The sequence below is a fragment of the Osmerus eperlanus genome, chromosome 24 (assembly GCF_963692335.1).
Source record: "Osmerus eperlanus chromosome 24, fOsmEpe2.1, whole genome shotgun sequence".
Taxonomy (NCBI): domain Eukaryota; kingdom Metazoa; phylum Chordata; class Actinopteri; order Osmeriformes; family Osmeridae; genus Osmerus; species Osmerus eperlanus.
The window spans coordinates 7,933,611-7,961,071 of NC_085041.1; the positions used below are offsets into that span (position 1 = coordinate 7,933,611).

Here is a 27,461-nt window from a genome sequence, read left to right on the forward strand (position 1 = left end):
TTCAAAAATGCACTCTGGTGTTATAACATTTTTGTGAGTAGCCTACTCACACATAAACGGATATTTACAATGACGTTTGTGTGGTGGACTAGAGTACATCAGGCTAAATTTGCATTTTATATTCAAGCTTTATTCGGATTCAATCACCTATAACATCATCCAAATCTAGAAACTGATTTATAATTTTTTTTAATTCTAAACCTTTATCTGCTGAGACAATCAACCAACATTTACGACATTTGGCCACGCTTTCCTGTAAGCCTGGTTGCTAGGTGTTTTGGCGTCTTCCTGTGGATGGTTGCTAGCAGATGGTGCTGTGCTGTTATTAGCCAAGCAGCTAGCTAACGTTACATTTTAGATTCTTGCAGAAATTATAAAATGTTGCCAGTGTTATAATAAATTATAAATCCGTACGAGTCAATGAGTTGCTAGCATCGTAACAAATGGCAATGTAAATAAGGTAAGATAGTGTCACAGATTCGGTTACAACAACAACAACGAGTAATTACTGTAGCTAGCTCTACAATATGCTATCTTGAGCTAGTTGTGTTACCCAGCCAATCTGATAACTTGCTAAGAAAACAAATAAATGAGCTAGGTTAGTTTATGTTTGAACTGTCAGCGAGGGCTGGGACCTTCGCCAATATTGTCAACAACACAACAGTTTCGCTAGCTAGTTTGTTGGGTTTTTGATGTTTGTGTAAATACTATAAAATAAATTGTGTTCTTCATTTCTGTCTCCCACTTGTTTAGGCCGAGTGTTGACATGAATTCGAGAGAAACTTTGGAAATGGGGGACATCATGGCAAATGAAGCTGATCTACTAGGAATGATCAAGGAGGTATATCAATAACATGTTGGCAAATCAAGATTGCACTACTGTGATTTTACAGGCATCGTGAATTTAAAATCGCGTTTTTGTGTTAATATCCTCTAACCAATCATAACCAGTCAATATCTCACAATCATTTTTGACAGTATCTGAAGTTTGGAGAATTTGACGAAACTGTTAGACACTTTGAGAAAGAGTGCAAAGGCAAAGGAAAGCTTGTTCCAAAACCTCAAGGAAACACTCTAAGGGATTCCAAAACCCTCATTATTCAGGTAAGTAGCATATTAGTTTACAATCTGCTATGGTTTCCAGTTTTCCAGTTTTGCTAAATGTTCTACCAAACAACGTTTTCTCCATAGAAGGACCTGCTGAGCTCATTTGACGATGGAGACCAGAAGGTTTTCTTTGAGCTGTGGATAGAGTATGTGCCTTCAGAGGTCCGGGACTATGAGCCCCTCGCCCAGAAACTGGAGTTTTACCTCCATATCCACTTCACTCTGTTTCCTCTGAAGAACCACCTTGGGAGACATGTAAGCGTGCATTTATTTATGCGATTTTTAGTTAACTAATCTGACACAAGTCTTCTTTGTCTTTTGTTTAGATTTGTTAGCATACATGGGTGTATGTAGGTTTAGCACATCCTTATACTACAGCAGTCAAACCTGTCTATCTCTGACTAACAACATTCCTCATCTCAGTTATAGTTGTTTTTTCTATAAATTCACTTTACCACTAAGATGCACAACAATAAGTGTGGCTGGCAGATAAAGAAGGTCCACGCTACTGTGTGTTCACAATCTGAATCTCATGAAAATATATCAACTACTAACCAAAGAGTCATCATCCTTAACCACAAGAGGGTGCACATAATCCATATCGATGCCCTACAAAATGCATAAAAATGTTGAGTCATCGTCAGTACATAGTCTTAACAAGTAAAAACATTTCAGTGCTGTCCAACACCAGTGCTGTCCACAACCTTGTAAGAGTTGAGTTTCCAGGTGTTTAAATATGTTTGAAATACAGGACCGGGCAGAGTTTGAAGGAAGGATCTCCCACTTCAAGAATTACCTGGAGACGCGGGGGGCCGCCCTGAGCCAGACCACTGAGTTCCTGCCCTTCTACGCCCTCCCCTTTGTCCCCAATCCCACAGTGCACCCGTCCTTCAGAGACCTCTTCCAGGTGCTTTCTCTTAATCATTAACCATAGCTATGTTCACAGGAAGTATGCCAAACAACCCGTCAAGGATGTGAACACCATTAACAAACAATGAAACCCCCATGTCTGGTCTGGTGGGGATAGAGAGAGAGAGACAGAGAGACAAACAGCAACAGCCACTTATTCAAGATGTGTCTAATGTGTCCACTGCATTAGGAAATGGAATAGAGTCATTTCTGCTTGTGATGTATGGGAATGGTATATTGTGGCATACAAAGTGTGTTCACTAATGACTTGTGTGCTCATTAAGGAATCCTGGATGCCAGATTTGAAGAGAAAGCTGGAGCAGTTTCTGTCTGTGACTTTGAAACCCTCCAACACCCCAAGGCTGCTGACTTTATATGTATCCTTTTGCACTGGGTTTTCCCATTTAAGTGGTGCCTCGATTCTGACCAAAGGGTTCAATAGTTGGAACACAGTGTCTATTATTGTCTATTGCCTAGTAACAAGTGAGTGGTTCCCGGATTTTCTGTATTCACAGTACACTTCAAACTCATTGTTTGGAGTTTTTTCAAAATCTGCGGCACAATCCTCTGCCAAGTTTAAATCCTGTAACCCATTCAATACGGACAAATGCGGAGAAAATTGGCTCTAAATAATTAATCAGGGAGTGGAAAACAATGACCCGGGATTCATGTCAACCCCAAGTACCTGCCAGCTCCATTCACCTCTCCCAAGACGCATTCAAGACTACAATGATGAGCTTTTTCTTTGAGTTACTAAAGACATCATTAAGATTCAAATAGTCACCCAGACTCAGTTGTGTCACACACAGCAAAGTCTTAACATTTGCTTTGCGTGGAATAAAAAAGGATTCCATTTGGGTTCTCAAATGGACCACATACAATTACAGTGGTATGTACACCTGATATTTGTATGTGCATTTTAATGGTTAGTTAGTAATGGATGATGGACGACATCTGGACCATTTCTATAAATGAAATATAATGGAAACTAGATAGGCTAGACAATTCTGTATAGTCACAATATCATATATGATATATATCATACATTCAGTGTCCAGAAAGTTTTGATTATTTATTTTTATTTTTGGGGGCTTTCCTGTTGCTACAAAGCAGTAAGACATAATGCATGATATATATCATACAATATCCCCAGGCCATGGAAGCCTGTGAATTAACATTATGTAATCAATTCGCTAGATGCCCAGCTTGGCCTTGAGGAGAGCTCCTACACTTGTTGACAATGATATGCCACGTGGGAGTTCATTGACTTCCCTCCAGTTTTCTGCCTTGACGGAGCCTCCCCCCTAAAAACAAAAGGAGTGATGTCGATTGAGTCATTATTTGGCTGACATTTGCTCACCTGTCGATACCACTACTTTAAACAAACAGGAGGTTGCAAACCTAAGTGAAGTGTGTGACGTTGGTTTTTCTCTGCAATAATACTGCATTGTGATACTAAAGGTATTGCCTAACATTGACAATTCAAATATGTAGAAGCAGGATATGCCCACCAACAGTGTATATTTGAAAAGTGATTAGTGAAAGGCTGGAGTGTTAGCTCCTGGATTTACCGTTGTTAAACCTTTTAACGCCGATGATGCAGATGGAGGGAGGGAGGAGTGCCAAAGGTGACTACTCTCACATTGTTCCAGAACCTCCCTGGTTCCCTTCCACCAAATGAACGTATGTGACCAGACAATAGACATCATGTTGGCATGTCTACTCTGTGTGTGTGTGTGTGTGTGTGTGTGTGTGTGTGTGTGTGTGTGCGCGCGCGTGCGTGCGTAGACACCATGCTGAATTTGCAGCTCCAGCTTGCCGAGTCAGAGAGGAAAGCTTCCATCTACATGAAGAGGTTAAACAAAATACAGGTCGACTATCACAACCTGATAGGAGTTACCGCTGAGCTGGTGGACTCACTGGAAGCTACCGTCAGTGGGAAAATGGTACGGCACGGTGTTGTGTCCAGGCACACAAGCCAGCATGTTCTCTATCTCTCACTCATATAGATATATATATATATGTCTATATATATCTATATATATCTATAGATATATATCTATAGATATATATACACACATATATATAAACTCCGAAGTTTGGAAATGTTATTTTGGTCGAGTATTCCTCCCCTTCAATAATACCAATTGGTAATGTATTTTATATCGTTGGAAAGCCTGATTAGTCACCTTTACGACGAGGTACAACTTGTAAGGATCGTGCATTCGTGGAATGAGCAACACAGCTAACCGTGGGTAGCGGCCCAAAAAAATGTGCCAAAATCCCCTGCAATATTCTTCTGTTGGTGTTCACTCTCGTTTTGAGTTGCTTGGTGGATTGGATGATTGCACTCTCCCACAGTAATAAGGGAAAAACAACACATATTGGCCATTTTTACACTTTATTAATTTTACACTGTCAGGGACCTCAGTAGCGTGTGGAAGATCCATACGCAGCCACAACAGCTTGGCACCTCCTCATGCTGGTCTCCAGCCTGGTCACACTGCTGTGGGATGGCATCCCATTCCTCAACCAGGATTTGTCGCAAGTCAGCCAACATGTTTGCGTTGGTCACTCTGGCACGTACAGCAGGCCCAAGCTGATCCCACTTGAAGCTCAAAACGAGAGTGAATACCAACAGAAGAATATTGCAGGGGATTTTGGCAATTTTTTTTAGGCCGCTACCCACACGGTTAGCTGTGTTGCTCGTGCCACGATCGCGCGATCCTTACAAGTTTTACCTCGTTGTAAAGGTGACTAATCAGGCTTTCCAACAATTTCCAACAAAATACAATACCAATTGGTATTATTGAAGGGGAGGAATACTCGACCGAAATAACGTTTCCGAACTTTTTTTGAGGAGTTTATATAGATATATCTATATATACATACACACATACATACACGTATATATATACATATATGTACATGTGTATTTCCACCTTTCACATCACAATTACAATGCCGACTCAGACACCTACTCCACACGCTCGGAAAGAGCAACCACCACCCAACACTTCACTGCCCTCACTTCTGGCTCACGGGGACCCGGTGCCGTGTCTTGCAGATCTCCCCAGAGTACCTCCAGAGTGTGTGCGTGCGCCTCTTCAGCAGCCAGATGAGGCAGAGCGCGGCCCAGAGCGTCGACTTCACCAGGCCCGGCACTGTGAGTGAGAGCCCAAGCAACCCCTCTCTCCTTCTCACCTCTCGTATGGAAACACAATGCTTCCCCTTGAAAGAAACTATCATGGGAACGGTCATATTATCTGCTGCAATGTTAATTAATCATGTTATGTTCAGTGTCCAAAAAGTTTTTTAAAAAAAAAATTAATTTTGGGGGGCTTTCCTGTTGCTACAAAGCAGTAAGACGTAAGCCTCTATATTAATACTTCAGCCTATATCCTGTTTAATAGGCTGTTTAGTACCCTTTAAATTCACTTTATTAATTTCAGTTCTACCACAATTTGTTCTATACCATGCAGTACAATGGCCCTCTTTAAGCGTGTGATGAAGCGTTAAATGTCACGCCAAGCACACATATGCACATCCTGCTGCTCTTTATGTAATATACAGTAAATACTTGCTGAGGGCTGACAGTAAATACTTGCTGAGGGCTGACAGAAATCGGAGATGTCATAGGAGAGCTCTTCCCAGAATGTCTTTGACTCTTTACAACAGAAAATAACCTCTTCAGCCAAAGGCATTTTCACTCCCGTCCACACCCTTCATCAGCACGGTTATTGACACAACCTGTGTTTACCTGTGTTTCTCTCAATGTACTCGCGACTCAACGGCTTCTTTCTCTGTGTGTTTGTGTGTGTGTGTTCGACGCCTTTGTCCATAAAGGGATATTACTCTATGAGTCCGTATGATGACGGCTATGTAAGTTTTCGCAAGTTTGCATCCCCCCCCCCCCCACCCTCCAGTCGTTTCCCTGTCCTGCCTGCTACCCGGATGTCTCTCCCTCTGCCTGTCAGCTCCCTCCGTCCCTCCCTCTCCAGTGCCTATACACTCTACCTTTTGTTTTTGCCCTATATTTCTGTGTTTTCCCATTACAGTCCTCGTTTAACGGGATGCACGTCCTTGTTTGTAGTAAGAATGGGCCCCTCTTTGTCTGGCGAGGAACGCAACTTATTTCGCTCCCTAAGGGCTCGTACACAGCGCAAACAACCCATCTCACGGCCTCCACTTACATGGCCGTCCTCTCAACTGTTCGATTTCGAAAGGCAAACCACTTTTGGGAATTTTTTTCTTCTTCTATTATTCGTACTATTTCTGCCTTTTTACTTGATCCCCAGACTCACTTTTACGAGTAAAACATCATGTCCTTTTTTCCTGTACTTTTCCATCGCGTCAGTTACCAGACAGGATTAACGTGTCATTTTGAGCAATTCAGTAAAAATTGATGTGCATAAGATTGCATAATAATTGGGGAAAGAACCAATTATACATTGATGAACTAAATGTGGCTTTTGTCCACAAAAAAAAAGTCGATATACTCCCAAAGTCAAAGGTGAAATCTTTTTAGCAGTTAGAGGGCCTTGTTTATTCTCATAGAAAGAGTCACTGTTCTCTAATGAAACCCAAGACTGTAATGGAGGTCAAATTATAGGATATTTCTATTGAGATGTCCCAGATCCTTCTGCCCATTGAGAGTAGCCAAAACTCAGATACCAGGATTAGCTTAACACGCATATTAAACTAACAAAAACACCCACAATAGCCAAGGAATAACCCCAGGGACATAAAAGACCACACCAAAACAAAAGCAGCAAAGGATCGAAAACAAAGTGGTGGCGGTCCAACTTTTTTTCTCTCTCAAGTCAGCGTTTGTGAGTGTTTCCATTACAGTGAATGGTATGGTCCTAAACATGACGGTGTTAAAAGCCACTGGTCGTTGTTGTGGATTGCAGCGTGGGCTAAGTAACAAAGGCCAGGGTATCAAAGATGCCCGTGCCCACCCTCTTCACCGGCCTAACCCCCGGTGGAGGTGGAAGCTGTTACAGGTCACCGTCTCCTTGTGAGAGACTCCAGTCTAATGTCAATGATCATGTTCACCCGCTGCTTCACGCTAGACGGAACAGAAATGTTGGAAATGGATCACCTCCCTCACCTTTAACTTGAGCTGCCCGCGAACATATATGGGCTTGAATTTCAGGGGGGGCCCAATCTAAACTAGTCTTAGTTGCTAATGATTGCCCCCTCCCTGTGAAGTTTCAGTCGTATCCTCTCTTGTCTAGCAAGTCCCTTTCCATAACCAAACTAGAAGACATGCGTAGTGGGGATGCCGTTGTTCAATGGGATTGGCTGTTTCTCACTAACCCCCACCCCCCACTCCCTGTGGTCCTTGTCACTCACTGCATGGGCCCTGTTGCCAGAGTATTCCCAGAAGACTGCATGATGCAAAACTGCTTGTGCCCTCATGCATCCCCGCCCCCACACAATTCAACTAGTAGTTAACCAAAGTTTATTTCAGGTGGAGAGGACACCAAGGTAAGTTGGAAGAACACAAGATGCTTCAACAAAAATGCAGGGGTTTGTGTGGCGGCCATGAAACACCCCATATTCATGTTTAAGCATCTTTTCGGTTTCAAAAGATGACCGTAAGAAAACAATGCGATGTATTCATGCGTCGCATGCATCGCGTGCCTACATGCCACTTGACACCTCAAGGCGTGAAGCCAAGCGTACAGTGAAGGCGTAATCAAATACTGTGCATCTCACTCACTCGTGCGTGATGGTAAAAAGTGAACGGAAATCCCGGCGTGATATCATCAAATTTCTCTATTTCAGGCATCGTCCATGCTCAGAGCCTCTATCGTGCCACCGTAAGTCTGACTCCGCAGCTCTTCAAAACCACAGTGTTTCACCACTTCCTCAATAAGACACACGACACAAAAATACAAATCGTTCTTTTGAAAGAAAGGTGCCCTTTAACCATCTGTTTGCTCCTCCAGGAGGCTTAAGGACGTGCCTCTTCTGCCTTCTCTGGACTATGACAAGCTAAAGAGGGACCTGCTTGGAGGATCAGACCGACTCAAAGGCCTGCTACTTCAGGCCCTGCGCTGGGTAAGAGCACCCGGCTGCCTGCCTGCAGTACCTGAGAGGACCATCTGCCTTAGCTTTTCCTTATTTGCCAGGCAAATACTGTATATTTTACGTATGAATATGAATGTGGTATACGGTATGTTACGCGTTTCCTGATGTAAAGCAAATTGCCACCTTCATATGGTGGCATCAAATATATCAAAGACTTGCTGTTCTGCTCGACTTGACCTGCTCTGGCGCTCCGGGTTTCGCCTCAAACTGAAAGTAGCCAAGTTTAAGGAGGTTGCGTGTGCGTCTCTGTCTCCGGATGTTTCCAGAGGCTGACCCGCTCCCTCCACGGAGAGCAGAGGGACACAGTGCTGCAGGCCTGCATCAGCAACGACCTCCTGGACCGCTACAGCACCGGGCAGGTAGGCCGTTGGCCGTTTTCCGTTGGGGCTGGCCGTGGCTCAGGAGGGTCGAGCGTGTGGTCCGCTAACCACAGGGATTGGTGGTTTGATCCCCCGGTTCCTTCATGTGTCAGAAGTGTCCTTGAGCAAGACAATGAACGGCAAGTTGTGCCCGAATGAGGCAAAGCGCTAGTACCGCTAAGGTAGAAAGGTGCTATATCAGTACAGTCCATGAGGTTAGGGTCAGAGAGGGTTTCTTGTAGAACCAAATTAACTCCCCATTCATGTGGCCCGAGGTTGCCACGTAGAAGAGCCCTCTTAGATGTGGCAGAAAATGTCATATATAAAAAAAATATATATATATTATTCATGGAAATAAGTTCAAGGAAGGTGATTTGACTAACCCTTCAGGCTTTCCCGCAGAAAATGTGTTAGTTAATGTGGTATGGTTGGGTTTGCCGTCAGACCGGGGGTGGGGGGGGGGGGGGGGGGGTAGTTTGTGAGATAAACTAATGTGTTCTGCAGAGAAGGGAGACTGACGTTGGTCACGGTTTGGAATGGAAGGGAGAAAACAGGTCAACGGCGGATATCGCAAACATTTTTTAGATGTGGCAGAAAATGTCCTGTTCATGCCTCTCTTTGTCTTCCGGCGCTTGTCAGCTTCTGGTGACGTGGGACACCGAAGTCGCTTTAGAGATACACGGCTTTATTGTCTGCACAAAGACGGGTGTGCATTGCTTGATATCATGTCACGAACATAAACTAGGTTATCTCTGTTGGCTAGGGCTTGTCCTCTGGGGCACTGCATGACCTTATCCTCAGTCCCGTAACTTGGACAAAACATTAGTTTTGTGGCATTTTCTTGTTTTATGTGCTCATGGGGTGGACATATTTCATACGTACCGAAAAATATATATATATATTATTCATGGAAATAAGTTCAAGGAAGGTGATTTGACTAACCCTTCAGGCTTTCCCAGAAAATGTGTTAGTTAATGTGGTATGGTTGGGTTTGCCGTCAGACCGGGGGTGGGGTGGGGGGGGGGGTAGTTTGTGAGATAAACTAATGTGTTCTGCAGAGAAGGGAGACTGACGTTGGTCACGGTTTGGAATGGAAGGGAGAAAACAGGTCAACGGCGGATATCGCAAAAAAAAAATTGGGGGGGGGGCTACGTAGTTAACGCGGCATGCGTGTGTTGCTTAGGCGGCTGCCTTAACTGAAAAGTGCTGCGGGAAACCCTGCCCTTATTTAGTTGTTTTTATGGGTGAAGATCTAATAGAAAACTATTTGATATGATGCATCCAGCAAAGAAATGCATAGAGCATGTGGTGCATGTATGTACAGTGTCAATATTTCGACTGATAAACTGGCAACGGATGCAAAGGTTTTCTGCGTTCAGCTCGAAAGGTTTCAATACCAAGATTTACCCTCTGTCAACTACGATGCTGTGTGCTGTTGGAGTTATCTTGGTTAAGTGTGAAATCCAAGTGCGTCAGATAATTAAGATGCTATTTGGACCACTCAAACCTGTTCAAACTCATAATTACGCCGTAATTATAGTTGTGTGCTGTCCCGTTCCCAGTATTTTTACAACTACCTCCTTTGGTTCCGTTTCACAGAGAACCGTACTCCACTTGATGAGGTCAAAGAACGAGGTCGTCCGCCAGTACATGGCTCGTCTCATCAATGCTTTCGCTTCCCTTGCAGAGGGTAAGTAGCTCATGCCAGTAAATCAGGTTAACAATGCAGCTCCAACAAGGGCCATGCTGCATGGTCCTATTCTAATTGGGTGTATGGAAGAGCTCGAGGCTTCTGTCTTGAGAGCATCCTGTTTCTGCAGACAGCCAACCAATACGTTTCTCTTAGCTGGAAGTCTCCGGAACCGCATCTGTGGCTTATGTCTCCTGACGAAGACATATTGGAAATGATCGAGACCGTGATTTACGATGTTGTGTTGTTCAAACGTCCCTCTGGTCTCCCCTTAATCCATTAGAAACCACAGAGCAGAATGAACTCAATGGTTTGTATTGTAGCTAGGATCTCAACCCCACATTAGTGTTCACCTACCTAGCCACTCTAAGCCCTCATGTAGTATAGGCAATTACTTCTGTGACAGACCTCTGCCTAATGAAATAGCCAGGGTTAAAAACTAATCTCCACATGATTTTCTTACATAACGACAACATGTCGTTATGTCCCATGTTATAGCCCCAGTGCCCAGAAACAGATATTCGAATGGGTCAGTGAAGGTGACAATGTTTCCTGTTCTAGGGCGTGTGTACCTATCCCAGGTGCCCTCTCTGTTGGGGCTTCTGAGCGAGGCCTTGAGGTTGGAAGACAAAGACTCAGTGACCAGAGAGAACGTTCTCGGAGCCCTCCAGAAACTCAGCCTGAGGTACGACGAGAACCACCGGCTCTTTCTTTTTCTGACATAAGGGGTGTTTTTGCCTGTGCTGTGTGTACATATGATAGCGCAGGGTTTCGTATTGTATTGTGCGTTTGAGCTGTATTGTGGCTATTCATTTGTCATTTTGTTAGCGTTATTGGAGGAGGGTGGCGGGGTTCCTTAACAAACGCAACCATAAAAAGACACATTATATCCTCAGCTTTACCATTATCGGTTTCATTGTATAAACTAGTGCACAGTGCCTGTGTTACAGTCGGTGATTAAGATGTCAGTGAAACACACAAATACAGATTTCTTGAACTATAGATAATGCATAGTGCCCATGATACAATTGGTGACACACACGCACACAGATTCCTGGAATTATAGATAGGGCACAGTGCCTGCGATGATGTCCATGACACACACGTATTTCTGGAATTATAGATAGATGGATAGTGCAGTGCCCGTGATGCAACTGGTGATGACAGTTCTTCCAGTGGTTTTGGTACCTATATTTCTCAGATCACAAATAAAATTATCTGTCATCTCTGAAGTACTTGTTCAATCTCCACATCATCAATTCTAGTCAAATTGCCAATGCCTTGGTAGCCTACATTCATGCAATTGATTATGTAACCCTTCATTTGTCCGCTGTTTCCTACGTTCCTACGGCTTGTTATGTTGATCAAAATGTATTATGGTTCTCTGTTAAATTGTCTTACCACCACAAACATTTAGACATTTAGTTCATAACAGAAGTCATTACATGCACAATGGTTTAGCCAGTTGTCATAATTGTAGGCCTAATTCTCCATACAGTGCTTACATGTACGACCAAGGAGGCTAAATTGGTAGGAATAGTGCCCATGTCCGTGATGCAGCCGGTGTTTATAATGTGTAGTTGATTTGGTGTTAAGAGTTTGTGCACATTTGCAATGTGCAGGCAGTTTTGACAATTTACTGATCTATACTTAAAGTATATCCATTTTATATTGTCGTTCTGTTAGCTAGCCAGCATTTCATCCATAAAGAAACTCCTTTGAAAGCAGAGATTCAATGTCATACCAGCAGTCAGCACTAACCTGGCCATATCGGTTGTGAAAAAAAGGGGGGTCAGATGGCTGAGCGGTTAGGGAGTCGGGCTATTAATCAGAAGGTTGTTGGTTCGATTCCCGGCCGTACACAATGAAGTTGTGTCCTTGGGCAAGGCGCTTCACCCTACTTGCCTCGGGGAGAATGTCCCTGTACTTACTGTAAGTCGCTCTGGATAAGAGCATCTGCTAAATGACTAAACGTAAACGTAAAAGCGAATTTGCTTCTAAATAACATTTTCCTTACTAATTTCCTGGCATTATTAGAGAGATGTACTTACTGTTCACGGTGTACGTTTCGGTGTGTCTGCTGTAGGCGGAGCCAGCAGTCGTCCATGATCGCTGACGACCTGATTGGCTGGCTGGTGGATGAGCTGCAGGATTCAGACTGCCTGTCTGACTATACCCTGGAGTACGCCGTAGCCTTACTCATGAACCTCTGCCTGCGTACCAAAGGTACCACCAGATAGATGGACCGATAAACATCATGTCGTGCCCTAGAAACGTCAGGTCCCTTTTGGTTTGTCCGACACTGAACTTCATTGCAGCATGACCCAACCCACTAAAGAATCGGACGATGTTGCCTTTTAAAGGCCTACATGTTTGGAATAGTTGTAATAATTATTTATTAGATGAGCATGCACTTGGTGTGTGTGTGTGTGTGATGACTTCTGTGTATGTGTGTGTGTGTTCAGGAAAAAGGAAGTGCGCTGAGAATCCAAAACACGTGCTGAAGGTGTTGACGGACCTCCTGGGACACGAGAACCATGAGGTAACAAACACACACACACACATACATACATACACACCCACACACACACGTACAGGTGCCAGGCTCACAAAATAGCACGGCGCCTAATCTGCACACACAGACTAAGCACTCTCCATTGCCAGCCTGATTTGTTTCCTGCATTGGTTGTTTGCTGCCGTTGTAGCTTGTAGATTGTTCCAATAAAAAAAAAACAAGCTCCACAACTATACAGCATTACCACTCAAACGAAACACTACAGCTGTCACGGCCACAGCCGTGCCCCCTGTTTTTGGTTTTCCCCTGCCCTATGTTTGCGTGTCTGTCATTGTCTTCACCTGTGTCTCGTTGAGTGGTTTCAGTTCTCGTTTGTCTCAGCGTGTCCACCTGTGTATTGTTTGGTTCTGGGTATTTAGGTTCCTGTTTCGCGTCCAGTCTTTGTCTTGTACTTACCCATGTTACTATGAGTACCCTGTCTGTTTCCCTATTATCAATAATAAAAAAAAAACTTCCATGGCAAACTCTCTTGCGTTTGGCTCCTACCCTGCCACACACTGTAACAACAGCCCCTCACAAAACGACTTGCACGGACTCGTCGTTTTAACATCTACAAAGTTATAGTATGTTGTCATGCACACATCCCATGTAGAAACCTGTTCAGGCTTTGCTTTCTGAGGAGTAGCCCCCTGGCAATCGGTTCTTTTCCGTGCAGGCAGCCCCTTTGGAAGTGACATCCACGTGAACACAAACCGGTGATCACGTTGGCTCCCCTCCCACGTTACCTTCATGCTGCAGCAGCGTTGCCTTATTGTTTTGGATGTGGTGGGTTCGAATTAAGGGAGTCTCACAACTCTTTGTGTATGTGTGTGTGTGTATTGTGTATTTTTTGGGGACAGATTCGGCCATATGTGAACGGAGCCCTGTACAGCATTCTATGTGTTCACACCGTGCGAGAGGAAGCCAGAGAGATGGTGAGATATTCTTACGTTTGTGGACTAGCCGTCACAAAACACACAAGGGGGCGAGTGTATTTGAACTGGCCCTATTTGTGTGTGTGTGTGTGTGTGTGTTTGCAGAGTATGGAGGAGATACTCCACTGCTACAGTAAAGAGGAGAACCCAGAGCTCAACAGGCAAATTGAGTTCATCGTCAAGCAGCTCAATTCAGGTCAGTCCACAGGCCAACATCAGCAGCAGCTTCTACAGTACATGGTCTGCTCCATGTCAGTCCACAGGCCAACATCAGCAGCAGCTTCTACAGTACATGGTCTGCTCCATGTCAGTCCACAGGCCAACATCAGCAGCAGCTTCTACAGTACATGGTCTGCTCCATGTCAGTCCACAGGCCAACATCAGCAGCTTCTACAGTACATGGTCTGCTCCATGTCAGTCCACAGGCCAACATCAGCAGCAGCTTCTACAGTACATGGTCTGCTCCATGTCAGTCCACAGGCCAACATCAGCAGCAGCTTCTACAGTACATGGTCTGCTCCATGTCAGTCCACAGGCCAACATCAGCAGCAGCTTCTACAGTACATGGTCTGCTCCATGTCAGTCCACAGGCCAACATCAGCAGCAGCTTCTACAGTACATGGTCTGCTCCATGTCAGTCCACAGGCCAACATCAGCAGCAGCTTCTACAGTACATGGTCTGCTCCATGTCAGTCCACAGGCCAACATCAGCAGCAGCTTCTACAGTACATGGTCTGCTCCATGTCAGTCCACAGGCCAACATCAGCAGCAGCTTCTACAGTACATGGTCTGCTCCATGTCAGTCCACAGGCCAACATCAGCAGCAGCTTCTACAGTACATGGTCTGCTCCATGTCAGTCCACAGGCCAACATCAGCAGCAGCTTCTACAGTACATGGTCTGCTCCATGTCAGTCCACAGGCCAACATCAGCAGCAGCTTCTACAGTACATGGTCTGCTCCATGTCAGTCCACAGGCCAACATCAGCAGCAGCTTCTACAGTACATGGTCTGCTCCATGTCAGTCCACAGGCCAACATCAGCAGCAGCTTCTACAGTACATGGTCTGCTCCATGTCAGTCCACAGGCCAACATCAGCAGCAGCTTCTACAGTACATGGTCTGCTCCATGTCAGTCCACAGGCCAACATCAGCAGCAGCTTCTACAGTACATGGTCTGCTCCATGTCAGTCCACAGGCCAACATCAGCAGCAGCTTCTACAGTACATGGTCTGCTCCATGTCAGTCCACAGGCCAACATCAGCAGCAGCTTCTACAGTACATGGTCTGCTCCATGTCAGTCCACAGGCCAACATCAGCAGCAGCTTCTACAGTACATGGTCTGCTCCATGTCAGTCCACAGGCCAACATCAGCAGCAGCTTCTACAGTACATGGTCTGCTCCATGTCAGTCCACAGGCCAACATCAGCAGCAGCTTCTACAGTACATGGTCTGCTCCATGTCAGTCCACAGGCCAACATCAGCAGCAGCTTCTACAGTACATGGTCTGCTCCATGTCAGTCCACAGGCCAACATCAGCAGCAGCTTCTACAGTACATGGTCTGCTCCATGTCAGTCCACAGGCCAACATCAGCAGCAGCTTCTACAGTACATGGTCTGCTCCATGTCAGTCCACAGGCCAACATCAGCAGCAGCTTCTACAGTACATGGTCTGCTCCATGTCAGTCCACAGGCCAACATCAGCAGCAGCTTCTACAGTACATGGTCTGCTCCATGTCAGTCCACAGGCCAACATCAGCAGCAGCTTCTACAGTACATGGTCTGCTCCATGCGCGCAGATGGCACTGGGAATCTGGGGGGGACATGTCCCCCCCAGATTCCCAGTGACCCCGATCCGTCCCCACCACTCTCCCTACATAAGGCGACAAGCATCAGTTCATAACTGCACAGCTGATTAGGCGATGTTAGCGATGTCAGCATGTATTAGCGTGTGTAACACAATACACTTTGCTTAAATAAGCAAAGTGTATTATGCTTATTTAAAGTATTTTTGGAGCCGGCGTTTGTGCTTTTGGGCTTGGCGTCTTCCTGTTTGTCATGAAGATGACGTTAGTAGCCCCGTTCGTTTGGCTAGTTAAAATTGAAATGTTTGGCTCGCTCCCTTTCATTAACCTATTGGTTGCGATCAACCATGACACAAGGCTCAATGGCATTGCTGTGTGCCATATTCACCAAGACAGACTTGACAAAATGGACAGACAAGACATACAGCCCAGCAATATCTTCAGGGAAATGAAAGGAGGAGAGATGTTTTTGGGACCTATTGAGTAAATTTGTTTGGCTGCAAAGGGAATTTTTTTTTCCGTTTTTTTTAAATACATTTGGTTTATTATTGGAAAAACAATTACAAAGAAAAGTCATACTTGCAGTGGGAATTCCGAGTATTTAATTTAAAGTGTAAATTTCATTTCACATTTCATGCTATGAAGGCTATACTTGTTTTATTTATGTAAATCTATTGTTTAAGTGTTTATACTTTATACCGTTTACATACACATTGTTATATTTGTAATAATTTACATAATTTACATAATTTACGTTTGTTACATAAAAAAATAAAACATTTACAGAGGGCATGAAGTTTTGGTGCGTGATTGACATACTAATGTTTATTGCAGCTTCATATACTGAAGCTGCAATAAACATTGCCAGTCTGACTGGTACTGTATATATGTATATACACATATATAACATTACACAAAATAACTAATTGAGTTTGAATCATTTGCTGACAGCTTGGTCCCCCCCAGTTCAAAACTCCCATCTGCACCCCTGGTCTGCTCCATTGGTCCGATTACTGTTAGACATTTTTGTGGCTGTGTTACGCTTATGTCTGAGTATTATCGGCAACGTCACCATGTTTGTGGGGAAATGCCGGCTTTTTGTTGGTTGATGACCTCTGTCACCCCTGACCTCTTTGTGTCTATGTCCAGTTGAGGTGACAGATGTGGGACCAGAGTCGGATGACGAGGAGGATGATGATGATGAGGAGGTATGGCCCCCTGAATGTGCCCCCCCCCTCCCGCCAAATGATAGAAACAAAGAGAAAAAGACAGGAATTCCACTGGGCTTTTCAGAGAAGGCGAGAGGAGGGAGGGAGTGGGTGAGAATAAGGGGGCAGAAAAAAAATCCATCGGACACCTTTCCCAAACATGTAGATGGCAATCTCGGCGTGACACAGATATCGGGTGTCTTTTTGCTTCGAGAAAAGTGGGTCAATAATAGATAAGGCCGCCTACACACTGAAAGGCCTCCAAGGTGTGTGCGTGGGGGTATCACTGTTTACCAGCTCAATTGTGAGTGCCTTGTACGTGCCCTCATTCCCCAGCGAACACACACATTGCCCCCCCATCCCCCTTCTTATTACTGTCAACCTATTGTTCCAAAATATTGGTTTTATTTTCATATACGATAGATAGTTGCTCAGGAATTTCTTACAGACTTTGTTTTTGCTGGCAGTGGCACACTCAATTCCTCATAAACAAAACTATAAATCTTTCCACCGTTTCATCCCTGTCTTAAATAGCTCACTTCTGTGAGCTATTTATACGAGGCCGCTCTCACAAGCCCCCCGTCTCAGACTGTGCTCTTTTGAACAGGAAGACATGATGGAGACCGACCTGGACAAAGAGGAAGTGCTTCAACCCCAGCCCCGAGAGCTCTCTGGAGAAGCCCTGCTCACCACAGAGTACCTAGGGGTAAGCGGGGGGAGTCACACAAACAGTCACACACACACACACGTACACACAGATCTCCACAAGCACTCAGACACATTCAGAGACTGCAGCGAGACCTCGAGTAGGACTTTTGTATGTGGGTCTTGCGTTTGAGGTCAGCATCGTATCGACACATAACGCTGACCATCGACCCTGGATGGCCTACATGTGCATGCTGAGTTCACACACCTGCCCACGGGCCATTGTGTTTCAACAGCCCTTTTGTCAGCTGAGATCCCCTGTGAGTGTGACAAACGACACCTAGCTCTGTTACTCCAGGGGCCAGCCGAGCTTTGGTGTCACCGCAACACCAAAGCTCGGCCAGCTGTGGGGTTTCGCAAACGCCACACATGTTCAAGTGGTTCAATCAAGCCCGACTTGCCGCACGGTTTGAACGAGGACACGCACCTGGAAATACACGCCTCATCGCTTGTGTGTGTGTGTGTGTTTGTCTAGATCATGACCAACATGGCGAGGTTGAAAAGAAGGTCGGCGACTCCAGCTGCACAGTGTGTTGATGAACCCCTGCAGAGACCGGTTACCCCCAGCTCACACAGAAACGCTCACGCCATGTACGTTGCACACACACACACACGCATACACACTGTGCAAACACACACACCCACACAGTTGTTTTTCAGTGACCATGAGATGTTAGACACTCGTCTGAACACATCCCCCTCAAACTACCATTATAGTTACAACTTGCATTTATTTCCTGCACATTACAAAACTGCAAGACCAGTTTGCAGATCAAATGGTCAAAACCACTCACCAGTCAAACCTGGCATTGTGCCTTCTCACACGATCCCATAGCTCTACTTCATATTAACACAGAAAACTAAAGAGAACGTTGTATGCAGTGATGAAGAAAGTTTTTTTGTGACCAAGTCCAGTTGAGTTCTGGATTTTTTTTCTGAAGTATTATTAATCTGCAGATTTGGAGAGAAAACCGGACCTGACAATAAATGACAACACCAGGCTCAGGTCTCAATCATGTCTCTGTCAGCTCTGAAGGCCCGGAGGACCATCTTTTATAGGGCACAAGAATGTAAACATAGATATTGACAGTCAGGCAGTAATGGTGTTACAACAGTCTCAGAGAAAGAGATTCACAGCTCCCGGCCCGTGACCACTCTCAGGGCAGAGAGAGATCATAGGTGGAGCTCTCCCCGTCGTCATCACAAGAGACGTTTACACAGTACTCTCTCCTGACCCCAAACATCTATTGCAGTGGTTCCCAACCCTGGTCGTCAGGGAACACCTGTCCTGCATGTTCTAGATGTTTCCCTGCTCCAACACACCTGATTAAAATGAACGGGTCGTTCTCCATCTCTGCAGAAGCCTGCTAACAACCATTCATTTGAATCAGGTGTGTTGGAGAAGGGAAACGTCTTAAACAGGCGGGACAGGTGTTCCCTGAGGACCAGTGTTGGGAACCATTGATCTATTCAACCTGACAAACACAATGTACCCTTATAAATAGCAAACTCACATGAGAACATACTAACTAGTATCCAGTTACTAGTTGTATTGATTAGTGAAAGTTCTATTGATTAGTGAATAATGTAAATCCCAATTTCCTCCACAGCAGCCATAAATCGACAAGTATTTGTCTGTACAAATAGCTATTTAGGTCGTTGGATCAAACATGTTAGAATGTGAATATATTCCAAGGCCAAATGTTGACTTCTTTGAACTGTAATACTCAAAATGTATACATTTCGGCATACATAACAGCTACAATAGAGGGCAATCGAACAATTTCAAGGACATTTAGAGAAATCACAAGAAATCTTACATGGTTGAACGTGTTTGAAAAGAGTTACTGTAGCATGAAAGAGGCCAAGTAAGTAGGTATTTAATACCACCTTACATTAAATATACAAAGAAGTGGGTGTCATTACATCTTTTCTTCAGAACTGGAGTAGGAATGTTGTCAGGCTGCCGCTGAAGGAAGGGCAGGAAGACATTTAGTCATTTAGCAGACGCTCTTATCCAGAGCGACTTACAGTAAGTACAGGGACATCTCCCCGAGGCAAGTAGGGTGAAGTGCCTTGCCCAAGGACACAATGTCAGTTGGCATGACCGGGAATCGAACTGGCAACCTTCGGATTACTAGCCCGATTCCCTCACCACTCAGCCACCTGACTCCCTTGTCAGCCTACAAATAACCAACAGTTGTGAAAGGAAAGCTAATTGTTGCTAAGGAAGCAATATTAAAATAGTACACTTCTTGTCTGTTCAAGTACTAACCCTAACCCTGCTGTAAATGTACCGTATGTCTACAAGTACTTGATAAATTATTAACAGTACGACCGTCGGTCTACAATCCTATATTGTATCATATACAGTATTATATCATAAATAGTATTTTGATTGATAGAATCCCATTAATCAAGGGAACGGTAGCAAATCACTACCCTTAATTACCCACAACCAATAATTTGATGTCATAGCAACCAACAGGATTTGCTCTAGGTGTGCACAAACAAAGAAGCTAGCCCAAACGCAAAAAATATTTAGTAGCTCAGTGACTTAAAAACAACCAACCAGATGTGTACCATATTTTGCTAGCGATACAAGACATTTGCGATGCGAGCAGATGTGCCAAAGGGCTTGGCCATTGCCACATCTTTAATAAGAAGGTCAACCAGCGCTGAACTCCAAAGGCAGAATGAGGTCAGTAAAGTCCTGGAATCACACAAAGAGCTCCCCAGACTTCTGCGGATATCTATCTCCATATCTTGAAGCTGTTTGGGATCAGGTTCTGCATGCTGTTGTTCTCCTGTTGGATAGCATTAATCAGCAGAGGTGAACTTTGATTCGGCTGAGTAGTTTTTTTGTTACCGATTACCAGCATTTTATTTAGAGCCCACGTTTGTCTGGCAAGATGTTTACATTTTCTTTGAATTATTTCTATATATGTGTGTGTGTGTGTGTGTGTGTGTGTGTGTGTTTAGGGACTTCCGAGCTGGTAGTGATGAGGGTGACAGAGGAGGAGGAGGGTGCCTCCTGAGAAGACCGCCAAGTGATGAGAGCCTGGCCCCGTTCCACTCCAGCTCCAGGCCCCCCACACGCTCAGGCAGCCGACCCAGCAGCACCGACTCCCTACGCCACACCATCGGTGGGTGACTAGACCCACTCACAGCCAGCATGGAGTACGCAGCATGATCACTCCATACATTTTGACATTAATGTTTTTAATGTTTTCTTTTTTTTTTTTACAAATAGGTCTTATGAAAAAACAGTAGTCCTTTAAAAATGTTCCTTTTTAAACAAAAACTATATTTATTGATTTATGTATTTTTATATTTCGGAATTTATTTAATCAACATTTATTTTATTTCATAAACATATTTATTTATTTAAATGGACTTTAATGGCGTTCCATACCTTTTAGTTTTTTTGTAGCTGAGGGAGAATTAAAGGAATTTTCCCCCCCGTGTGTGTAATATGTGATGACGCTGAACGGTTCTTTAACACTTCTTTCTTCAATATTGAACACAATCAGACATCATTCAGAATGTAACTGTCCATTGTGGGCAGGAAGTGCTAAGAACCCTGTTTAGCTAATAACAAAAGTAGCCGAATGTATTCTATCTAAACAATATCTCGCCCCAGAATCAAGGGCCTAGTGGGCGGAGCTACGGCTTTTTAAAACAGCTTTTGAGCCTGTCTTTTACCTTAAATTGTTGGCAACCAAATGTATTTCATTTGTTTCTCCCTTATGTTATTCTTGTTCTTTTGTTGCCCTTTTGGTTTCAATTCCATCTTTCCATGTGAAACTGCACATCATTGAATACCTTTTTATAAACACAAATATGTTTCATGACGAAAACGAGGAGCATCCCAGAACGGATGACTCTGCTGACAAGGCACATGCGAAGACTCTCGATGCCATGCTCATCTCGACGGGGCCACTTGACACCTCCCCATGAAAGCCAAGTGCTGGGGAGCATCGAACTGTGCTACATGTGTGTTAATGACGCCACGGCTGTCAGGAGTGTTTGCGTGGAATCGAGGCCTTTGTCTGGCTCTGTTTCTTAGTCTCCCTGTGCCTCTCTCTTGCTCTGTCGCGCAGACTCCGAGGACGGACGCTTCTCCCAGGATTCCGAGTTGGATGGCTCGGACGGAGGCAGAGGTGAAGAGGGGAGGAGAGAGAGGAGCAACGGGCTTTCCCCTAGGTGAATGCTCGAGCGCTCTCAAAAACACCCACACCAACAGAGGTTTTGCATACACACACCCGCACAGACTAGCACGCGCACTCGCGTGTGCAATAACAGAAACTCCGGCTTATTGATCTGTCAGTGGTGCCGCTTCGGCTCGCAGGGAATGTGACCGTGTGACATTCCTGGCCCAGACTGACACGTCGGTACTGGAATGCATCTATCTAAATCTTCCCTGGCACCCTCGTTTCAACGCGGCCTCGGCCTGTGTCCCTCGCTCTGCCTGTCTCATCCATTCCGGCTTGTTTCATCTCTGTCTCAATCGCTCTTTGGTCAGCACACACAACAAGACTACGAGGGGCTGAGAGATGGCAAGAAGGAAGGCGTGACAATGGAGTGGATTGATAGAGACCGAGATGAAAACAAACAGTTGTGGAAGTGGGAGACAGTCAAAAAGAAAAGAAAATCTTTTCTTGGGGGGGTGAGGGGGGCGCACACCAGTCTATGACTCAGCACAACTCTTGCTGTCTGTGACATGCGTTTTAAACTAGCTGCCCACAAAGAGGCTCATTCAGTCCCCCCACGCCGTTCTCCCCCTTTTCCTCATCCTCCTCCCAAAGCCCAAGGGAACTTGACTCCTGGACCCCCCCCCCCCATCCCCTGTGTGTAATGAGCCTAGGAAACGACACTTTAATTAAGCGCTCCTCGGCTACCCAGGAGTGCAGAGGGGCCCCCGTGAATAAAACTAGCATCAGCACTCCTCTTCCTCCTCCTCCTCCTCCTCCCTGTCTTAGCCTAACTTCACCCCTCAGGACGGGCTCTGCTCTTCTGGGAGGGAATACACACAAGGTGCCTGTTGGCCATGAGCTTCAATGACAGAGTCGAACTGATTGGGGTGAAATTGCCCAAATGTGCTAGTTGTATGTCTCTTGAAAGAAATCTTTGAAGTGTAGTATAGTTACACTTCAGAAGAAAATGGTTGAAAAAAAGGCGTGCTTGTTTATCGAAAAAGGGGCCTGTACGCTTCAATAAGCTCCTTATTGGTTCTAGTACAGTGTAATGGTGCTTAACATATACTTTTGAGGCACTTTTGTATGGGCTACATTGTGGTAATAGGAATAGATGTTTTTAACATCTACATTTCAGCTTTACTAAGATTTACAAGGACTTTCCTGATTATCATGATCCACAGCACATCAATGGAAGGTTTTTAGTGCACTTATATAGAAACCTGTCCTGTGTTATCTCAGTACTATTGATTAACAATGTTGCTGGTCATTTATCACTTGACATCATACCAGAGATAGATTCTTGAGATAATGAAAGAATCAATAAGACTGTTTTCAATGTCAATCTTTTGATCAATCGTTTACATAAGAAAGGATAGGATTTGCACAAATATTTTCACTGGCTAAAACAGCAGTGACATTTCCAAAAGGTGTCTTCTCAAAGCACAACAGCAAACAAAGTCAAATGACCTGGCCGGATCCAAGTTAGCGTCCGCTTCTGAGCCCTGATCCCAGACAGAGTGGCTCACCATGTCTCCTCCCTGACAGGGAGCACATCCCCGGCTTTACAAGCCGGCCCAAGATTCCCCGCACACCCGAGAGTGACGCAACGCCCCCTGGCTCGGAAGGCAGTGGGACGAGGAGGGGCCGCGTCCCACCCCTGGCCCCCCAGTTTTCCCAGCGGGAGCCCCAGCAGAGGAGCCGGCCCACGTCAGCCGGCTCCGTCGGAGGCGGGGGAAGGCAGAGTGAGTGTCGCGAAACGTCTCTCCGTGCATCTCTCTCTCTCTCCGCTACCTGGGGCACTCTCATGCACACGCCGCCTCCTCCGTTCCCCTTCCCTCTCAGTCCCCTTACCGGTGCGCTCCACTTTCTCATTAAGAATGTGAGCCAGTTGAGCAGAACTGTGTAGCTCCGTGTCCAGGGCAAACGACGGTGAGCCGAGTTGACATAAAAGACAGAAAGAGAACGTTTCAAACAATACATCGTTTGCATTTAGTCAAACAAATGTTTATTAGATTATCCTCTTCCATGGGCATGCATCACAATGTCAGCGCCTGTATTGAAATAAATGCAGACTTGACCATTTGCCAAGACATGGAATCAGAGATTGTTCAAAGACTGACGGCTACACTGTCGGCATGACTCACTGTCTTCTGAACGTGTATTGACGTTCTCCAAGGCTATCCCAGAGGTCTCTGATAACGCGGCCTGTTCAATTTGGTCGCACGATATGATCGCCTCATGCTCTGTCAAAGTCTTTATTGCATTTGCCTTGGTGATTACCTCCGGTTGTTCTACTGGGGGGTTTACTGGAAAAGGCTGTTAGGAACTCTAATGCCCAGACCACTTCTTCCTGCTGCACTTTGCATCTACATGTTCCACGTTCATTACGGAAGCCTGGGAGTAGTTAGGCCCAACACTGAACGATCGGTAAGACTCCGATCCGAAAGGGCGGCGACTTGTGAAGATTCAAGAGTCTGACGTTTTGGAGACCATCTGCAGTAGCTCGAGACAGGTTTCTGACACCGTGTTACCAGGCCCCATTTGGGAAGTATTCTCCTGGCAGTTGGCAGCTAAGATACACGTATGTCAAGACCAAACACCATGAATAGACATGGGTGGAAAGGAAGACCCCCCCCCCCCCCCCCCCCCAGCGTTTCCTGAAGCTGAGGTAAGTCGGTGCTCCCATACTTGAGGCCACCCACCTGACGAGTCAGAACAGGGTCTGCCAGCGCACCCTTCGTTTTCAGGACGGGGGTTTGTAAATAACAATCTCCTGTGGAACTGGTCACAGCACAGCCTTTGTCCTAGGGCTGATTCCCCGCATAGCAGATCTGAGTAGGGAGATTACTTTCCGATTCTGGCAGGACTCGCTTCTATCAGAAAAATATATGCAGAAAATATGGCCTCCTTCTTTATTGGGTGTGATTACCCTTGGCAAGGGACCAACCTTTGCTCTCTATCATATATTTATTGGGTGCAGTAAAGAACAGTAGGGTAGTCAAATGTAAGAGGCCACTGCTAATTTTACCCTTCTGTTCCTCACTCAAAATTGTCCTTCTCAACTTCTTTTTAAAAGTAAAGAAAAAGGTTCAGTGGTCTCTTCGTTTTTTTCCAGAGCTGTATGATTAAAATATTATGATTACCCATGAGCCTTTTAATATTCTGTGGCAGTAAATGGCACAGGAGGCTGACATGGTGTCGATTTGGCCAACTAAATGCATTAGGGTAGATGGCAAGATTAGCTCAACACCTGATTCCAGTGAATGGGTGGTTAACAAGTTCTGTGGAAGCCTGATAACGACCATTCATTTGAATCATGTGTGTCTGAGCCGGGAAACATCTGAAACATAGAGGACAGCGCCCCTGCGGACCAGGATTCGACACCCCTGCTCTAAGTGGACTCATGTTTGTTTCAATGAGCAACACCTATCGTTAACTTTGAGCTAATTGAGGATTTTGTGCTCATACAAGTCACCGCTGGTCCTATGAAATCCGAACGTCCGCTTTGTGATGACATCATTGTCGCAGTCTTGAATTATTGAACCTAGGGAGAACGCGTATTACCTTTGACAAGACTGTCAAAGTGGTCTGTGGTCACGAGGGCGTGACGGCCAATGCCGCGCTTGCTTTTTCAAAAGCTAGTTGTGACGGAAATGTATTCGTCCATCTGTCTGCGCGGACGCTTTTGCGACACCCCTTCATCACTTCCCATCTTTCCCCTTCCCCCCTCACCAGGCAGCCAGTCACACAGGAAGTGAAGAAGGGACCCTGTCATCGCGGAAGCTGCCTATCTCCCCGCGAACACCCAGCTTCCTGTCACCTGATCCGCAGGTCAGGGCGACATGACGGTGGGGATCGGCCTCGGTTTGCGGAGGAGGAGAGGCTGGAGACAGAGAAGGGGTGGGGGGGGGAACAATGCAGGATTGTGTCTCTTCAGAGGGCCCCCTTTCAACCTCAGCACAGTGCATGTCTGTAACACAACACGCCTGGGCAATAAGCACAACAAGCCCCCCCCCCCCCCCCCCCGCCACAACAACCTACTCCTTCTTGACCCAGCCTTTCCCTTGACTTTCCCGCAAGGAAATATATTTCCTTGTTGGACTATGTCAATATACACCTTTTTAACTCTATTCTCTCTAATGAATGACTCACTTTGGAATGCTGTACTTGGGCAATGGAATCGGAGAGCTTCTGGTATGCCGCAGTTCAGACCTAGCTAAAATACGCAACTTTGGGATGTCTTGACTGATAAGGAATGTTGCTCCAAGGCTTGTCTAGCTTTGCTTCCTCGTTCTTTCCCTGTCCATCTGCTTCAGAATTCGTCACCAGTAGATTAAGGAATTTGTGACTACTGTAAGATTGAAGTTAGTGTTGATGACTCCTAAAGGTGTTATTGTAACTGTGTCCTGCCAGTAGATGAGGGTATATGTTAAGGTATTTATCGTAGCTTTGTTTTGTTGTGACTGTTCGTTTACACAGATAATTGAATCAAGAAGGTACTTGCTTTGAATTTAAAGCTGGACTTTATCAATCTGTCACAAGAACTATTGTTGTTGCTTTGTCCAAGTTTTTGTGTTCCTGTGGGACTTTAAATCCTCAAAGGTATAATATATCCCATGACATGTTTTTAAACTGACTTGTTCAACCTATTGAGTAAACATATCGATGTATGAAAATGTGTGATTAATCCCTGATTCTTTTGGGTTAATGGCACATGATGTGTCTTAAATGTGATTAAAGTAATTGAACATACTTTAATTTGATCATTCTTTTTTCTTTTCTTTTTTTTAAGGCAAAAGGCATTGATGAAAGCCGTTTTGACAGGAGTTGATAGCCATAGCAGTACGGTACACAGAGATGACTAGGTCTACACTACAAAGATAGCAACCATACGATAAATACTCCACTCTCACCATTGCCCTTGTTTCCCACCTTATCCCTCTTTTTTTTTTACTTGTCATGTCGCTTTACCAACATTAGACATACATTAATGAAGGGGGTGGGCGGGGGTGATTATTTCTCCCACATATAAATATTCTGTTTTGTAAATGACCCTTTTTTGTGGAAAATTGTCTTGAACTGAATTTGCTTGTGTACATAGCAGTGGAGAATGTCCCAACTCCACAAAATGTGTGGATGTATTGACTTTACTATTATGAACCTTTAATATTGGATATGATTTAACTTATGTTTGAGTATTGTTTACAAGGAAGACTTCAGACTTGAAGATGATGTGCTTCAGCTGGACAAGTGTACGTTATGTTACATACATGACATTTAGCTTCTATAGATGGCAATGCTTAAGTCACAGTTATATTGACTAACTTCCAATGTGTTAGTATGGACTTATACCAATACCAATATTGGATTTCAACCGCTGAATCTGATAAACATTTTCAAGAAGCATGTTAGAGTTTTGATAGTTTATCCGAGTGCTTTCATACACAACATTCGCCATTTTTGTTTGTTGCTTATGATGTATTTTCATAGTAAATCATAATATTTTTGTACGTGACCAAAATAAATATGAAGTATGTGTGTTCCTGTAGTTCAAGTTTCATTTTTGTAAGAGTTTTGTGTCAGAATAATAGCTAGATTATTCTGCATACAAGGGAAGCGAGCTGAAGTTGATGCTAATAGGTAGTAAAAGGGAGTCGGGTGGCTGAGCGGTTAAGAAATCGGGCTAGTAATCTGAAGGTTGCCAGTTCGATTCCCGGGTGTGCAAAATGGGCAAGGCACTTCACCCTACTTGCCTCGGGGAGAATGTCCCTGTACTTACTGTGTGTCACTCTGGATAAGAGCGTCTGCTAAATGACTAAATGTAAATGTAATGTATTTGAGCCACTGAATTTGAGATTCAAATAACACAATGCAGATAACTCATAACTAAGCCC

The 27,461-nt window shown here is 44.8% G+C and overlaps 1 protein-coding gene across 3 annotated transcripts; it reads left to right on the plus strand.

The window, feature by feature from the left end:
* Positions 1-258: 258 nt before the first annotated feature.
* Positions 259-27,109, plus strand: LOC134011046 (lisH domain-containing protein ARMC9). 3 transcript variants are annotated; one of them, XM_062450464.1, is made up of 26 exons: positions 259-460; positions 754-841; positions 979-1,104; positions 1,192-1,362; positions 1,859-2,014; positions 2,301-2,393; positions 3,620-3,644; positions 3,805-3,962; positions 5,084-5,182; positions 5,863-5,898; positions 7,810-7,844; positions 7,974-8,085; positions 8,382-8,474; positions 10,074-10,164; positions 10,726-10,849; positions 12,251-12,390; positions 12,630-12,706; positions 13,579-13,653; positions 13,759-13,849; positions 16,605-16,663; positions 17,271-17,369; positions 17,844-17,959; positions 20,351-20,514; positions 21,472-21,574; positions 23,113-23,309; positions 25,303-25,470. In XM_062450464.1, the coding sequence occupies exons 2-26, from the start codon at positions 767-769 to the stop codon at positions 25,323-25,325; spliced, it is 2,538 nt and encodes an 845-aa protein (XP_062306448.1). In that variant the 5' UTR covers positions 259-460; positions 754-766; the 3' UTR covers positions 25,326-25,470. The 3 variants fall into 3 exon arrangements, with proteins under 3 accessions (XP_062306448.1, XP_062306447.1, XP_062306449.1); XM_062450463.1 differs by lacking the exon at positions 23,113-23,309 and having other exon boundaries at positions 25,303-27,109; XM_062450465.1 differs by lacking the exons at positions 5,863-5,898; positions 23,113-23,309 and having other exon boundaries at positions 25,303-27,109.
* The last annotated feature ends 352 nt before the right edge of the window (positions 27,110-27,461 follow it).

What these genes read in the sequence shown, in the direction of transcription:
- LOC134011046 (XM_062450463.1), top strand. Translation starts at nt 767, where the DNA reads ATGAATTCGAGAGAAACTTTGGAAATGGGGGACATCATGGCAAATGAA. An exon ending in CTACCGTCAGTGGGAAAATG is followed by an intron (nt 3,963 to 5,083) that starts GTACGGCACGGT and finishes CGTGTCTTGCAG; the next exon opens with ATCTCCCCAGAGTACCTCCA. An exon ending in TACTTCAGGCCCTGCGCTGG is followed by an intron (nt 8,086 to 8,381) that starts GTAAGAGCACCC and finishes GGATGTTTCCAG; the next exon opens with AGGCTGACCCGCTCCCTCCA.